Source organism: Archocentrus centrarchus, chromosome 21 (assembly GCF_007364275.1).
Source record: "Archocentrus centrarchus isolate MPI-CPG fArcCen1 chromosome 21, fArcCen1, whole genome shotgun sequence".
Classification (NCBI taxonomy): domain Eukaryota; kingdom Metazoa; phylum Chordata; class Actinopteri; order Cichliformes; family Cichlidae; genus Archocentrus; species Archocentrus centrarchus.
The window spans coordinates 1,783,696-1,800,443 of record NC_044366.1 but is presented as its reverse complement, the minus strand read 5'-3'; the positions used below and the strand labels follow the sequence as shown (position 1 = coordinate 1,800,443).

The 16,748-nt window shown below is 47.4% G+C and overlaps 1 protein-coding gene across 4 annotated transcripts; it reads left to right on the top strand.

Annotated features, from left to right (window-relative positions):
- Window positions 1-525: 525 nt before the first annotated feature.
- On the top strand, window positions 526-15,094 carry klhdc3l (kelch domain containing 3-like). 4 transcript variants are annotated; one of them, XM_030758090.1, is made up of 10 exons: window positions 539-599; window positions 672-764; window positions 2,704-2,984; window positions 5,883-6,078; window positions 6,436-6,518; window positions 6,618-6,696; window positions 7,551-7,594; window positions 7,831-7,951; window positions 9,345-9,528; window positions 14,309-15,094. In XM_030758090.1, exons 4-10 carry the CDS (start codon window positions 5,916-5,918, stop codon window positions 14,946-14,948), a joined length of 1,314 nt encoding a protein of 437 aa, XP_030613950.1. In that variant the 5' UTR covers window positions 539-599; window positions 672-764; window positions 2,704-2,984; window positions 5,883-5,915; the 3' UTR covers window positions 14,949-15,094. The 4 variants fall into 4 exon arrangements, with proteins under 4 accessions (XP_030613951.1, XP_030613950.1, XP_030613949.1 ...); XM_030758089.1 differs by lacking the exon at window positions 2,704-2,984 and having other exon boundaries at window positions 540-599; window positions 14,309-15,093; XM_030758091.1 differs by lacking the exons at window positions 672-764; window positions 2,704-2,984 and having other exon boundaries at window positions 526-599.
- Window positions 15,095-16,748: the final 1,654 nt, after the last annotated feature.

Below are 16,748 nucleotides of genomic sequence, written 5' to 3'. Positions count from 1 at the left end.
AAATGGGACAGGAGGAGGGGAGGTGAAGGAGCGCAGGGGCGCCTAATCAGCCTCTGTTATTGATCATGTCATATGCACATCTGTTCACTACAGAAAATGCAACTAGAGAAATATTTTCCCACATCGTTTTGGCGCCCCCCTCTTGAGCGGCGCCCCTATGCGTTGCATATAGTGCATACCTCCTTTTTGCGCCACTGAGTGAAGATGAAGATGAAGATGAAGATGAAGTAGTGTTTTCATCTTAAAACAAGAGCACCGCCTAGTGGGAAGAACTGTTCACTGTCACGTGAAAAATAAAGATGTAATAATTTTGTGACCTTGACTTTTGACCTTGACTTCCAGGCGTTGATGTTATGAGTGTTATCATGGAAGGTTTCATCAAAATCCTTCAAACTGTTTCTTAGGTAAGAAGTGGATTTGAAAAAAGATGAAATCATATAACCTTTGACCCCAACCTTGCTTGGGTCAATAGCTATCCACCCTGAGGTCTGATAAGTGCAGGCCGGTGGGTCTCCATTCTTGAGCGGACACTTCAGCGGGCGGCGGCCGCCATGGGTCACCACATAATGCGTCAGCAGGCTTCACAGGACCGCTGCAGTGTAAGTCCCGCACACCTGTCTTTTCTTACCACCGACGCGTAGCCGATTCAAACCAAGCCTTTCGCTTCCCAGCGCCGCGGTGGGGATTTACGAGGCGTCCTTGAACACAGCAGCAGCCCGTTCGCGGTGAGGCAGCGATCGGAAGGAGCGGCGGAGGGGGGGCGCGTAAGTAAATCAGCACTTTAACGCTAAAACTGACCGGTTTTCACACCAGGTGCCCCTTTAAAACCATTTTAGAGCTCGGAGGCATTTCGGAAAAGAAACTCAGGCCTCCTCCTGTTTTATTTTGATCAAACACCACCGTAAAAAAGTTCATCTCGTTTCCTCCTTCTCCGTTATCATTCCTGATGGATTTTCTTCGCGCTTTAATTCGTCAGAGAGTTGCAGATATGACAGATGGGAAGCCTGACTGTCGCTGGGTGGCTCTCCTTCGGTGAAATAAACTCCTGAAAGCCGGAGAAGAGGGGACAGCGGCGGGTTAACGGGGCGCATTCCTCCTCAAGTGGCTGTCGTGTCCGTAACGAAGTAACGTTACGGGCGGTCTCTGCGTTATGAGCCGCTACGTTGCTGGTCACACAGTTTGAAAGCGTCCTGAGATGAGGACAGACTAACAGACTTACCCTGGAGCAAGGCAGCGGTAACGGAGTTAAACCACGTTACAGCTTCGTGTAATGATCTGTAACCGTCAGGACAATTACAGCTGTTTGTGTTACCTCAGCACTTTGTAATCTAATACACATGTACTCCGTGTAGACAGCAGAGGCAGCTCCGGCCGGTTTAGTTTGTTATGTTGGTGTAAACCTTCTATTTTGGTCCCTCCTCTATGTCCACCACACAAACTAACACGGGCTGGGGGGGGGGGGGGGGGGGGGGGGGGCTTGATCTACCATCAGTGTGAGGTGGGTTTGTGACTCCAGTCGCTGAAGGCTTTAACAGGATCCCTATATTCAGATCCGTTCCTGATACACACCACAGTGCCATCTGAGTATTTCTGTGGCAGGACTCAGAGATGTATGTGCAGTCTGCTGTATACAGTATGAAGAGCAGCCAGGACGAGCCCCCCCCGGAGCCCCTGTACTGCTCATTAATGTCCCAGAAACCAGACAGACTGGCCTTTCTGCAGGGACCTGCACCTCTCTGTGAGCTGCTCTTTGGATGGTATTGAAAGCACTTGAAAAATCTGTGTGAGGGTGAAACAGGTCGATCCTCATTAGAGTCAGAGATGCTTGGACTGAAGCGTGTTTCAGTAAAACACACGAGGCTGCGCTCACGCTGTACTTTGAGTCTTCACCGATATCTGCAGCTCATCGCTTCTGTCGGGCAGAGATGATGTTTCCCATGTTGGCAGGAAGCTCTTATATCTCCACTTCCAGGTCTTCACCTTTGCACCAGCACAGCAGCCACGAGGACACGTCTTTATCTCAGCTGGGACAGGCTTTGCTCCATCTCAGTGAAAAAAGCTCTTCTCCTCACAGAAGGATCCATCAGTATTTTACAAAAACAAAAGAAAATCGATAAAAACACAACAAAGATGAAGTAAAGAGATCTGAGCTACCAGACTTTGCTGCTGCCGGCTGCAGCTCACGTTCCAGAAAGCAGAGATGCGTCCGAGTTAAGGAGCTAATCTGAACAAATGTTCTATGTAAGAATTTTGTGTGCGCTCACTGAATTTAGAAACAGTGTTGTGTTACTTTCCCCACAGGAGCTGACTGTGGTGTGGAAACTTGATTTAAACGGCAGTGAGCAGCACAACATAATCACACATCCTGTTGCGGTAACACACACTTTGTGCAGCGCGGGCTGAGTCACTGCAGGACAAAAACTCCTCACTCAAAGAGAGGACTAACACGAGTGCTGGAGCTGGAGGAGGATGCAGCTTCACCTTCAGTTATAGCTCTGCATAAACACTGTATAGAAAAATGGATGATGCTCCATTTCATTTTACCTTTAAGGATTGCATTGCTGAATGTATTGTTTCTGTTTAATCTACACACACACACACACACACACACACACACACATACACACACACACACACACACACACACACACACTGTGGATGGATGGATCTCCACTAACAGAGGAGAGGCCCCTCTTTATTCAGGTGACTCTCAGGTGTTTGGACAACACGCGGCTGTGCGTGCAGCTCCAATGTTACGACCTCATGTGACTGCCTGATAAGACAGTTTAAAGCAGCCACAAAGTCCAAACAGAGGAAGACTTATGACTGGAGAGTCAGTGTGGGGAAGCTGAGCAGACCTTCTCACTTAGAGACGGAAAATTACTGCTGACATCGACTGACGAGACTATTACACTATTAAACCTCAGCTGTAAAAGCACGCTGGAGTGAATCATCGGTTTACTGAAGGAGCCGTTTACAGGCAGGTAGGTAAATATTTCACAGGTGCAATAATCAGGAGAATTAACCTTTTGAAAAAAAATATATATAACTGATTGCTGAGGTAATTTATCTCCAAATGTGATGTTTCCAGCTTCTCACATGCAGAAGTGTCGCCGCTCGTTCTTGTGTTTATTTTTGGGCGACACGGAAGAAGGTCCTGGGTTTGAATCCCCCGGCCGGCCGGGGCCTTTCTGTGTGGTGTTTGCATGTTCTCCCTGTGCCCCTGTGGGTTCTCTCAGGGTTCTTCCCAAAGACGGACACGTTTGGTTAACTGATGATTCTAAATGAGCCGTAGGTGTGACTGTGTGTGTGTGCTGGCCTGTGATAGATCGGCAGCCTGTCCAGGGTGTAATCCGCCTCCTGCCCTATGACAGATGCTGGAGGAATGGATGGAGTTCAGGATTATTTGAGTAGTCATTGCATGTTTATGATATTTTGAATGACTGAGAAATCTGAAAAAGATTTGATACGGCCAAATAATGTTGAAACCACAACAGGAAATATTTACATGTAAGCTTTGGAAGCTCCAAGAAGTGAGCATGTGTGGCACCAGAGACACTGTCTGTTAAAGCCAGAGAGGACCTGGTGAGTGCAGCGTTTCCTGTATTAATCATTCTTTATTTAACCAGGAAGTGAAACTCTTGAGAAGAAGCTCTTTTTTTTGAGTGTGCCGTGGACACTGGCGTGTTTTATGATGGCAGGAGAACCAGCAGCTCCCAGAGAACAAACATGAAGAACATCTGTAGTCCACACAGATCTCTGAGACAGCTGTCAGGGAGAACATGAGGCTATCTAGTTAGCAACAACTGGACCTCCAAAATAAGAGTGAGGGTGTTGACCAGCAGTCAGGTGTTCATGTCACATGTGCCCCCTTAATTTTAATAGCTCTCTATATTTCACACTGCCATACTCATCCTTTACACCTCACACACTCACACGCACCCATCATATCACCAACGAGTGGGGAGGGAGTGGGCGGGTCTTCCTACACCCCTATTTCCTGCACCCGGCCTGTGGCGGGGGTTGGTTGGTGGTTTGGGGGTCAGGCTGACTGCGTCCCAGGGTTGCTGTTCTCTGAGGGGGCATCAGCGGGAGGGCTGATGTGGGGGGTGTGTGTCTTTGTGCACTGATCTTTTTCAGTGAGAGTGGCACTATATTGTTTTGGAGAGGGGGAGGTGGGGGGTTGCCCTTCCCTACTGCTCCCCACTGGATTCAAACCCAGGTGAGGTGACGCTGCCCCACCGTGCTGTCATTTACAAGGATCAAAATAATAATGATGGAGTCACAAAACTTATTTAATATGTATATTAAATACGATTCACCGCGACCGTCTCAGTTCAAGTCTGTGTGGAAAATACTGTAAAATATTTATAGGACCCGAGGTGATGGAACAGGTTAGCTGTCGAGCTGTTCGCTTTCTTACAAAGTCTGCAAACTACCGTCTTTTGATCAGTGTCAGTCTTTTCAAATCCAAACCACCTCCTCACCTACGAGTTAAATCTACGGCGGCAGACTGCAGATGTCTGAGTTTCCTCCCCTGGTGCAGTGTGTTCACTCTTTTCCAGCTTTAGGTGTGCTGTTCAGGCAGCTATGCTAGCGCACAGTACGGGCGCTCTCAATGCGCACGCGCAGCAGCCTGTACTAAAACATACAGTAGTGAACGTGTGGAGTCGAGGCGTTTGTTTTTTTTTACCAGTCATTAGCATACTCGATAACGTCAGCTCACACGTCGTTAACACAGTAACGATATTATCGTAGACGATATATATCGCACACCCCCGGTGGGAAATGTGTGAGACAAAGACGGGAGGTTTGAGTGTCGGCCTGAAGGTTTCTGCTTTGAGTCCCTGTTCAGATCCTGGCTTCTCTGAGAGTTTGTGTTCACGACCCCTGAAAAAAATAAGCATCATAAACAAAAATACTGTCTAAGAGCTTCACGATCAACAGAGGTACCAGCTGCTGTAACCAGTGGCCATCGAGTCGTTATTACCCACTCACACCAAATCTCACCGTGTGGTTTACATGTAAACGTGATAAAGTCTTCAGAAGAAAAATGTGTTTAGAGGAGTTCATTATTCAGCCAAATCCTTCCATAAGGAAGAAGCTCCCTGTAGCATTGAATTATTATTAGAAATAATAACTCAACACCACAGCACACATCTAAATGAAAAGTTCATTTTCTCTCAGCGCTCTGCAGCCAGTCAGAAAAGATGCACATGAGGGAAAAGCTCTGATGTTTGTAGGGCGTGAGGGCGAGCTGCCAGGCGAGTTCCAGGTTCGATGCTGATCCACCTCTGCAGGATTTCCCTGCGTTCTGAGCACTGGCTTTGATCCAGAAGTGGTTCACACACACACAGTACCAAAAATCAGCAGAGAAATGCTGGCCCTGCCTGAGGGGCAGACCTCAAACATGTTTGCTGTAGACATCTTTGAGGCATTTATTGTGTAGCGGCAAACAAAAGGTTGGTGGTTCAGTTCAGCTGGAGACGGGTTAGGAAGGGCATCCGGCGTAACACCAAATCAGGCCTGCGGAGCGACCCGCTGTGGCTAAAGGAGCAGCTTCTGTTGCTTGTATTTTCTCTCTTCGCGCCTCCTGCCGTGCAGCCTTTGTTTCATCCACTTTGATCAGGGCCTGTGCACACAGGTGGGGATGAAACACGTGATTTTGCCCCGTTCAGTAGCTCTCAGTATCCAGGTGCAGGGAGTCATTGGCTTTAGTATCTGTAGCTGCAGTCAGAGCAGAATTTATTAAGACGAGGTAAACGAACAGAAACGGGGACGTCCTGCAGACCATCGCAGTGAAGCTGAAACAGTGCAAACAGTCTGTGACCTTCGTTCCTGACAGAGGTCACACACGACCTATTATATTTACTTCCTTTTAGACCATGGTCCAGTGAGAGTCAGGGATCCCAGCCATGAGTCAGAGGAACCCCTCTTTGTGGACTCGTCTCCCTCCGAGAAGCAGCCGGTCCCCGTGCGACCGCTACAAGCACGCCTGCTGCAGCCACAGCGGAAACGTCTACGTCCTGGGGGGCAGAGAGAGCAGCTGCCTGAGGGACTTCTGGAGGTACAGCGTGGGTAAGGGCCCCCACCCATCGATAACCATGAACCATATCTGCAGCTGGTCACAGAACAGCCACTAAAAGAGCTGTTTTCAAGAACTGTACACGATAGTGCTGTCAAAGCCAGAAATCATGTGTAGGTACTCATTTACATAAAGCAGCAGCTTTGGTCACGACTGCTGACGGCTGCAGTCAGTGCTGCAAATACTAATTTTATCACACAGCAGAAACAGTTTGTGATATCTGGGCAGTGCCTTTGTGCAGATGGAGGAAGTGTCCATCTTTACGTACAGTCTGTCCTGAAGTTTGCGGTGTGAAAACAGCCTCGTGTGATATTGTTATGATCAGTTAATGACGCTGCTGTGTATTTCAGTGCTTGATGAATGGACCGAGTTGAACTGCACCGGTGAAGCTGCACCAGAGGAGCTGGAGGGACACACTATGGTGGCTCATGAGGTACATTCGGTTTCTTTAGGTTAAAGTTTGGACATAAAGCAGAGAAATCACTTGGGGGGGGGGCAGTCTGAGCATGTGTAACAGCTTTGAGCTTTTCAGGGTTTCCTGTACGTGTTTGGAGGCCTGTTGGACTCGGCGTACTCCGCGTGCAGATGTGCTCTCTGGGTGTTCGACATCGGTGAGTTTCACTGCGGTGCAGCGTGGGCCAAACCCACTCACACTGTTGTTGGCCAATTCTCAGGCTCTGCAGGTGAAACGTGTTGCTGCATGTTGACTCCTTTCACTTTCCCAAATATTATTCCCTGCTCTGTGACGGGTCTCTGTGCACATTAACAGGCTCCTCAAATATTACCTGAACAAAGTGCAGGTGAGTTTAAAGACTGTTAGGAGCAGCATAAGGAAAGGTGACTTACTCCAACCTTTATTTATCACATGGAGAGAGAGCTGCTGCTTCCTGCTCTGACACTTCCTGTGTTCTCACTGTAGCTCGAGGGCCTCTCTGCTCGTTCCAACAGAACCGTGGCTCAGTGCACATAAAATCTATCTGAAAAACCCATAATAATCCTATTTTAGCACGTTCTTCATGATAGTTCAGACAGATGGCACTCTGCAGCCCACTTTACTCATTTTATAAACATCCAGCTGCCGGTGCTCATCGTGCCCAACACAGCCCAGCTGATCCAGTTTCATCGAATAGTCGCGACCTTTAACCTCTCCATTCATGTTTCTGGATTTGAGTTTTACAGTTTTTTTTATGTGTGCACCTCAACATGAATTTGCCAACATTATCTTTGTGTCGTTGAACACGACTCATCAGTATTTTGTGGTTGTTGTTGGAGGGGCTGGTGGTGGGGGTGCGCCAGTTATTCCAGATGTTTTATATACATGCTGATTTTTTACACTAAAAAGATGTTTTTGCTCTAAGTTCTGCAAACCATGAGCACCGTACTTTTTATTTCTGCACTGAAGCTTCCAAACTCATTCATTATATTTTATTTCAGTTCATTTTCCTGTGTTGTTTGTGTGTTTCAGCGAAGCAGAAATGGGTGCGGCGGCAGGAGAAGAGCTCACTTCAGGTACAGAGAGTTTCAGATCTGATGATGACACGTTCTCTGCTCAGAGGATTAGATCTCAATTTAAATGAGAACAGGAAGAACGATGCTGTTTCACGCAGTCACACCACTTCAACCCCGGCCTGCTGGTTAGTCGCTCACCAGCTATTATAAATGTTTGTTTTTGATTCTGTGTGTGTGTGTGTGTGTGTGTGTGTGTGTGTGTGTGTGTGTGTGTGTGTGTGTGTGTGTGTGTGTAGAAACTAACGCCGACCAACAGGAAGAGCCACAGTGCGGTGGTGCTCGGCTCTGCCATGCTGATGTACGGAGGTTTCGTAGACATGAAAGGCACCTCGCCGGATTTCTGGAGTTTGGACTTCGGTGAGTTTAAAACTGACCAACGGGAAACTAAAATCAGCCGCTTCCACATAAAACCAACCAAATCAAGTTTACAGCCACAATCTGAAGACTACATCTCAGTTTTCTATCACCAGCTTTGAGCATTGATATCACAGGACATCATAGTTTCAGTAACTGCACCACTGAAATCCCATTTGATGCCGAGCTCGTCGTTTAGCTGTGATTCCATCTAAAAGAGGCGCTTTGTATTGTGGGTAAAGACCCTACAATAATACAGAGAAAACCCAACAGTCTAAACGACCCCCTATGAGCAGCACTTGGTGACAGTGGGAAGGAAAAACTCCCTTTAACAGCAAGAAACCTCCAGCAGAACCAGGCTCAGGGAGGGGGGGTCATCTGCTGTGACCGGTTGGGCTGAGGGGAGAGAAAGACATGCTGGGGAAGAGAGCCAGAGATTAATATCAATTAATGATTAAATGCAGAGTGGAGTATAAACAAAGTAAATAAGGTGAATGAGAAACAGTGCATTATGTGAACCCCCCAGCAGCCTAGGCCTATAGCAGCATAACTAAGGGATGGTTCAGGGTCACCTGATCCAGCCCTAACTATAAGCTTGATCATAAAGGAAAGTTTTAAGCCTAATCTTAAAAATAGAGAGGGTGTCTGTCTCCTGAATCCAAGCTGGAAGCTGGTTCCACAGAAGAGGCGCCTGAAAGCTGAAGGCTCTGCCTCCCATTCTACTCTTAAGTATCCGAGGAACCACAAGTAAGCCAGCAGTCTGAGAGCGAAGTGCTCTGTTGGGGTGATATGGGACTATGAGGTCTTTGAGATAAGATGGGGCCTGATTATTCAAGACCTTGTATGTGAGGAGAAGAATTTTAAATTCTATTCTAGATTTAACAGGGAGCCAATGAAGAGAAGCCAATATGGGAGAAATCTGCTCTCTCTTTCTAGTCCCTGTCAGTACTCTAGCTGCAGCATTTTGGATCAGCTGAAGGCTTTTCAGGGAGCTTTTAGGACAGCCTGATAATAATGAATTACAATAATCCAGCCTAGAAGTAATAAATGCATGAATGAGCTTTTCAGCATCACTCTGAGAAAGGATGATCCTGAGGTGTGTGTGTGTGTGTGTGTGGGGTTCTCAGTGATCCGTCTGCGTTTTTACTTTTTCCCTTCATTTTTTAATATGTAAAAACAGACTTGATGGGTGGAAGTGAGCAGAAAAGTGTGTTTCCTACACTCTGCTGTCCAAGTAATGAATAATGTAACATTAGGTGGAAGAGCTGCAGTGAGAGGGCAGCGTGTGAACATCAGTATCATGACTCATGAACGCCCTGCAAACAGTGTGAGCTGCAGAATGGGCATCAATTATAGATACCGATAATTAGTGTGTCTGTGTGTGTGTCCATGGCAGATACCATGGCTTGGTCCCTGCTGAGTGGCTCTCAGCAGGACTCATTAGGCCCAGGCCCCAGACACAGCCACTCGGCCGCAGCCTATCAGGGCTGCATGTACCTGTTCGGAGGCTTAAAAGGTTTGCGGGAGCAGAGAGACTTCTGGAAGTGGAGTTCCAGCAGCCACACGTGGAGTTCACTCAGGTGAGTACGGACTTTGTGTGAGTGCAGTGAAACAGATCACCTGCAACCAGCAGGTGGCGATGGCAGAGCGGGGAAACAATCTCACCCCTCCTGGCCACATTTGCTACCTTTGTAACAATATTCTGTGAAATGGCGACACAGACGAGCCACAGGTACACCAGACTGTCAACATGTCTACAACAACGCAAGAAAAACTGCAACTGTAATGAAGTGTGTTTTTCAGCAGGTACTGTTTTCCCTCTGTTGTGTTAACATGTGTGAGGCCGTCTCAATATAAAAGCTGCTCAGTTCATTGTGAAGGTGCTGTGGGTTTGATTGTTGCTCACTCTGTAGATCGATGAAGTGTGGGTCCCAATGTTTGTGAATCAATGTAGCCAATTATGCTTATGGGAAATTAAGCAACAGTGTCTACATTTGTCATATGTAAAGATTTTTATTTTTAAATGTTTTCAGTTTTTCGTCTGTTTCTGAGCTGATTTGGTTTTTCTTTACTTTAAAAATGACCTCTCTCTCCTTGGAAACAGTCTGTTCAGCAGGCACACCTGTTGCAGGTATACGGAGGGTTTTTTGTTGCCAACATACACTGTATCACCAAAAGTCTTCACTCACCATCCAGATCACTGAGTTCAGGTGTTCCAGTCTCTTCCACAGGTGTATAAACCAGCACCTAGGCATGCAGACTGCTTCTACCAACATCAGTGAAAGAATGGGTCGCTCTCAGGAGCTCAGTGAATCCCAGCGTGGTACCGTGATAGGATGATACCTGTGCAACAAGTCCAGTCACTGCTAAATATTCCACAGTCAGCTGTTAGTGGGATTATAACAAAGTGGAAGCGATTGGGAATGACAGCAACTCAGCCATGAAGTGGGAGGCCACGTAAAATCACAGAGTGGGGTCAGTGGATGCTGAGGGTCATAGTGCACAGAGGTCACCAACTTTCTGCAGAGTCAATCACTACAGATCTCCAACCTTCATGTGGCCTTCAGCTGAGCAGCTGCATCCAAGCCTCACGTCACTGAGCACAGTGCAGAGCATTGGCTGCAGTGGTGACTGTTTAAAAGCAGCAGACACAGCTCCTCTCTGGGAGCGTCTCTGCGCTCCTTTCCTCCTCCTCCATCCCTCTTTACTGATGCTGGATGTGCCGGTGCATTCGGACCTCCCAGCACCAGAGTCATTCTAAACTGGCTCTTACAGATGGACCCCTCCCCCCATATTGCTTCCTAACTTTATTCACTGTTTAAGCTGTATTTTAATGGTTGAAACTATATTTAGCTGCTTGTTGCTGATCAGTGTTTAAATATGAAGAAATGGTCTTGGATGGCTGGCGTCATTCAGCAGGTGTTCATGGCACATTAGAAAGGGTGAAAAATGGGTCACAGCTTGTCTCTGGAGCTTGAAAAAAGGCGACTGGACTTCTTTTTGTTTCTTGAAGACGTTTCACCTCTCATCCGAAAGGCTTCTTCAGTTCTCAACCAAATGGTGGAGAGACCCAGGTATTTAAACCCCTGTGGGCGTAGTCCCCTGGAGGTGGTTATGACCCTCTATTGATCATGTGCGTGAACACATGTGCCCAGGTGTGAAGGGGGCGTGGGTCATATTTAATCAGTGGTTTCAGTTGAAACCAACTTAGGACTCCGCTCCATTGTTTCCTGTGGCCTATTGAGGTCACTGGAACAAAGGTGTGAATGGGGGTTGAGACGTCTGGGAAGGGAGCTCAGGACAGCACTGTAAGCGGGGGAAAGTTGGTGACGTAATCCACCTCCTCTGTTCAATGATGGTTGTTCACAGTGGAGGTGGATTACGTCACCAACTTTCCCCCGCTTACAGTGCTGTCCTGAGCTCCCTTCCCAGACGTCTCAACCCCCATTCACACCTTTGTTCCAGTGACCTCAATAGGCCACAGGAAACAATGGAGCGGAGTCCTAAGTTGGTTTCAACTGAAACCACTGATTAAATATGACCCACGCCCCCTTCACACCTGGGCACATGTGTTCAAGCACATGATCAATAGAGGGTCATAACCACCTCCAGGGGACTACGCCCACAGGGGTTTAAATACCTGGGTCTCTCCACCATTTGGTTGAGAACTGAAGAAGCCTTTCGGATGAGAGGTGAAACGTCTTCAAGAAACAAAAAGAAGTCCAGTCGCCTTTTTTCAAGCTCCAGAGACTACTATGACCTGGATAACTGAGAATCTACACAGACATGTCACAGCTTGTGAAAGAAAATACTGATTTTATCAGAAAGAGTGAAGCAAAGAGGAAGATAAGTGGAAGGTCAGACTCACCAGGAGCAGCCTGTCAAAGCTCTCCATCTGAATATTCCCACAGGACACTGAAGGCAGGAGAACCTGATCCACCGATGAGACGGAGAATCTTTCAGCACCTGCTGAAAAGACTCGGATCACTTTCCAGCCGCCGCTGTGGCATTAACGGGCTGACCTGTGAGGCGGGAACACCGATTCGTTTGTCTGTAGGAGAAAAAAACGTTGCTTAGTAAAAGATTATCTTATGTATATGTATGAGGGGGAAAAAGGTAAAAAATGAAAGAGCTTCAGTTTATTGAGATTTACATCTGATCAGGTTTTTTTTTTTTTTTGGGCTGAATCAATAACATCTATATGATGCAGAGAAATAAAGGATAATTGATCATCAGAGTGGACTGACTCATCTGCCATTGTAAACAAGTTGAAGACTGACCAATGACAATTAGCCAGTCAGCGGTGTGGGCGGGACTAATGTGGCTGGTTTTTGCCGCCTGAGGCACGGCTGCTGGAAACAACTTTAATGCGCTCGGCTGAGCTCTGACAGCTGCACATCAGCGTCTGCTTGAATTCTGCTACAGAATAACTGGATTCACGGCGTCAGAGCGAAGTTATAAACCAACACAAGAAGGAAGAAAGCTAAATCAAAGCCAGCGGGGCCGTGAGCAGGTTTGTAGCAGATGTTTGTAGAAACACGGATGGTCAGAGCTGGCTGAGGCCACGTACCCACAATGCATCACTCTGTAGGAGGAGCTTCTTCCATTCAGAAAGCTTATGTGACAGTATGAATGATCTGTGCTCATTTTTTAAATACTTCTAGATTTTACACTGAGTTGAGGGCAGTTTTCAGCCTCAGTCTCCTGAAACAGACTTTTTATTCTAGGTTCACATGAAGACGAGCTGAGCCAAACCTCAGTGACCTCTAAAAAAGCTCCTGTGGTGGCCACATATATGCACATTTCACACCAGAATGCCCCAAGCTCTTATTGCGAAGAGAGAGACCGGAATAGATCTGGAAAAGGCGGGAGAGAGAGGCCTGGGATAAAAGGGCTTGACTCCTCCTTTTGCAGGAGTTATATTTGGAGTTCTAGTTGTTGTGAGTTTACCGAATAAAGCTGAGACTACATACCTGCTCGTGTCTCCTTCCACCGACTCCTACACTCCCAGTTAAGCTGGTCTGATAAAATTATGAGTTTTAAGATGCATATCTAAGATCTCACCTTCGCGCTGCACTCAGCCTTCCTCTGGTTTGGACCCAGGAACTGGTCGGCTTCCTGGGGGAATGTGCCAAGTGTGACACAGAGGAGGGTGATGTTTAAAGGCTGTGCTGATCTGAGATCAGGTTCATTCACTTAACTTATTACATGTGTCTTTTCAATATCAGAATAAGCTATGAGCTCATTTAGTATTTGTTATTTGGTGGAGTGGGAGGAGCTCCTGTTTTTAGGCACCGCCTCCTCCTGAGAGTCCGTGTCAGAACAGTGGAGCGTCCTCTGCTCAGCTCTTATATTTAGTTTTTGGTTATCATCTTTAAGACTTGCACTTATTTTCATTTCTCTAGTTTGATTCTTGGGTTTTGGTGCACCTTTGGGTTTAGCTAACAGCACGGACATCTCTCTGTCACCCGTTTGTGCTTCAGGCTCTCGCTGCACTCATCAATCTTTTCTCATGTCTTGTGCACAAAATGAACCGATCGAGTGCTTCAGTCAGAGACGCTGTGAGAGGATCACTGATCCTCAGCCTGATGAAGGACACGTGGTCATCCAGCTGTGTCCAGATCCAGGTGTAAAAAGAGGTTTGGCAGATTAGGACCAAACATAAAATATATATTTCCTGCATCGCTGACTAAACAGAGACGATGCTGTTCACATTTACATGGAGGGTTTGGTTGGTGGTGCTAACCTGCAGCTCAGCAGGTATGAAGGTGTGAAGTTCTTCAGCAGAGAACCTGCAGAGCACTTACAGCAGGCGGAAAATGAAAGAATCGGTGAATATGCGGCACTCGGGGGCGATTTTAGACTCAGTCTCTGACCAGCATAAACAATCACATGGTGACCTGACCAGGTAAGGAGAGCCACCTTTGCTGCGTGTAGCTCTGATTCCGGCTGGAAAGGAAAAAACGGACAAGAAAAAGAAGCCGGGACACACAAATGTCGGTTTTTTGGTGTCCAAACGCACAACAGTATGAAACTCAACAAGTTTCAGAACACGATTCTCAGGTAACAGACACATCTGGGCCTAATCTGGGCTACTGTTGCACTTATGGCTCAGTTACAGCACTCACTAATCTAATGTATGGGACAAAAGTCATGAGCTGACATTAACCTGGCTTGTGTAAAGTTATTTTGTGGGCCAAACCCCTGCAAAGACCCGACGTGTGGTCAGTTCAGACTCAGATGTTGATTCCTGTCTAAGCCATGTGTTGAGATTCATACACGTCTGATGTCTTCAGCTGATCTCAGCATTGTTTGATGCGTTCCTTCCTGCTAACACCACCTGTGGTTGTTTTTCCTCAGGTACGGCCCTCCCAAACTCATGGGACACTCTGCTGTCACCTATAAAGACTCTATGCTCATTTTTGGTGGTGGTGAGACCCAGGACTGTCCAAAGAACTGCCTGTGGATGTACAGCTTCATCACTCAGACCTGGGTGCAGCTCACCACCCTCCCGGGGTCCAGTCCCCCGGACAAGATCCACCACTGCTGCACTGGTCTGGGTCTCAGCTACAAACCCAGCAGCACCAGCAGCAGCTTCTGCTGTGACTCAGGACTCCGGCCCAGGGTAATGGAAGGGAAACTCAGGCCCTTTAAGAACAAGTGCGTCCCGGTCCCGCGCACCTTCCTGGAGTCAGATGGTGCTATAGAGCTGAAGAGTTTCGCCCCAGATAAGTGCTTGGACAGAAAAGGCGTGAGATGTTGTTCAGAACCGCAGAGCAGCAGAGAGGCCTTTATGGAGATGGGTGCTCAGAAGACTGGAAGCTGCTTGACATTTGAGAACAAAGCATTCAGGAAAACGTGGAGCTGCTCAGAGGAGGTGCTGGAGGACGAGGATGGAGACATCGCCCGGCATCTGCCCGACCTGCTGCTGGTGCTCGGTGGAAAACCGTGCACCAAAACCAGCCCCATCTCCATGTGGCAGGTGACCCTGATTGACTGATGACCGCCAGCCTGCAATGAACTGATATGTGTGAGACGCATGTTTGAAAAGATTTACTGACTTTCTGTGAAAATAACCTGAAATATTTTTATACTTTTGTGGAGTTTCAGTGTTTTGAATGTATTTTTTGCAGCACTCAAATAAATCATCAAAGCAGCACAGCTCTGCTAACAGTGTTTAACATACAGTATCTGTATCTAAGAGCATCTCACCCTCAGCACATCTGTATGAGCGTGTCTGTGTTCAGACATGACACAAAGCAACAAATCTGTGACTCGGGAAGCTGGATCGGTGTGGATGACACGGGCCGAGCTCTGCTGCAGCTGCAGGAGAGCTAACAGCAGTGTGGAGGGGTTTCATGCTGCTGCACCCACAGCTTTTCTTTGTGTTTGCAAATGTTTTTTAACCAGCTGCGGTCAGAGCGACTCGACTGGGAAGCTGTGACGATGCTTTCCCTGTCGGCTTTGCTTTAGCACTTACTGGGAAGCTTTAGCTGCACTTAAAATGATTTGCTGTCTCTGTGAGGCTGAGAGCAGAGAAGCAGGAAGAAAGACTCCCACACTGAGCTGTGAGGACAAAGCAGGTGAACATTTTATTAATTTTGGTCGTGTTGTCACTTATTATTGTATTAATAACTGCCAGCTCAGTACAGTTTACTCTTAGATGTACATTCACTGGTCATTTCATTAGGTACATCTTACTAGCACCAGGTTGGACCCATTTTTCCCAGAAGAACTTAAATCTTCATGGCTCTGATTCAGCACGGTGCTGAAACGTTCTTCAGAGATGTTGGTCCATGTTACATCACAGCTGCTGCAGATGTGTCGGCCGCATCCGTGATTTGAATCTCCCGTGACTGTGGAGGCCGTCCGAGTGCAGTGAACTCAAAACCGGTTTGAGATGATCTGAGCTTTGTGGCATGGAGCGTTCTCCTGCTGGAAGCAGCCATCAGAGATGGGAACACTGTGGTCATAAAGGGATGGATGTGGTCAGCAACAATACTCAGGGAGGCTGTGGAGTTTAAACGATGCTCAGTTGGTACTGAGGGGCCCAAAGTGTGCCGAGAAAATCTCCCCCACAGCACCAGCAGCCTGAGCCTCTGATACCAGGCAGGATGGATCCATGTTTTCATGCTGGTTGCACCAACCTCTGTCCCTGCCATCTGAATGCAGCAGCAGAAATTGAGACTCATCAGACCAGGTGACATTTTTCCAGTCTTCTGTTGTCCAGTGTTGGTGAGTGTGTGAACTGCAGCCTCAGTTTCCTGTTCTTAGCTGACAGAGGGGCACCCGGTGTGGTCTTCTGCTGCTGCAGCCCGTCTGCTAAAGGTTTGATGTGCTGTGCCTTCTGCATAGCTTGGTTGTAACAAGTAGTTATTTGTGTTACTGTTGCCTTCATATCAGCTCACAGCAGTCTGCCCATTCTCTTCTGCCAGAGCTGCTGCTCACTGGATAATTTCTCTCTTTGGTTGACTGTCTGTAACCCCAGAGATGGTTGTGAAGAAGATCCCAGCACATCAGCAGTTTGTGAAATATTAGACCAGCATGTCCGGCTGCCATGTGATTGGCTGAATAGATGGTTGCCTTAAACAGTGGAACAGGTGTACCATTGAAGTTGGCAGTGAGTGTACACACACACACACACACACACAGATTCCCAGCCTGTTCCTCACAGTGAGGAATGGGTTCCTGGACTCTCCCACAGCAGCACAGTCCTTTCAGTTATATTTCATACAGGAATTTATCTGCTCAGTGGCTCTGAGCATTTGTCACCTTTTCTCTGTTCTTAGAAAAGGACGTT

Excerpts from the sequence above, each read along its gene's own strand:
- klhdc3l (XM_030758091.1), top strand. The coding sequence starts at position 5,916 with ATGAGTCAGAGGAACCCCTCTTTGTGGACTCGTCTCCCTCCGAGAAGC. Across the intron at positions 6,697-7,550 it reads TCTCTGGGTGTTCGACATCG|CGAAGCAGAAATGGGTGCGG; the intron begins GTGAGTTTCACT and ends TGTGTGTTTCAG. Across the intron at positions 7,952-9,344 it reads TTTCTGGAGTTTGGACTTCG|ATACCATGGCTTGGTCCCTG; the intron begins GTGAGTTTAAAA and ends TGTCCATGGCAG.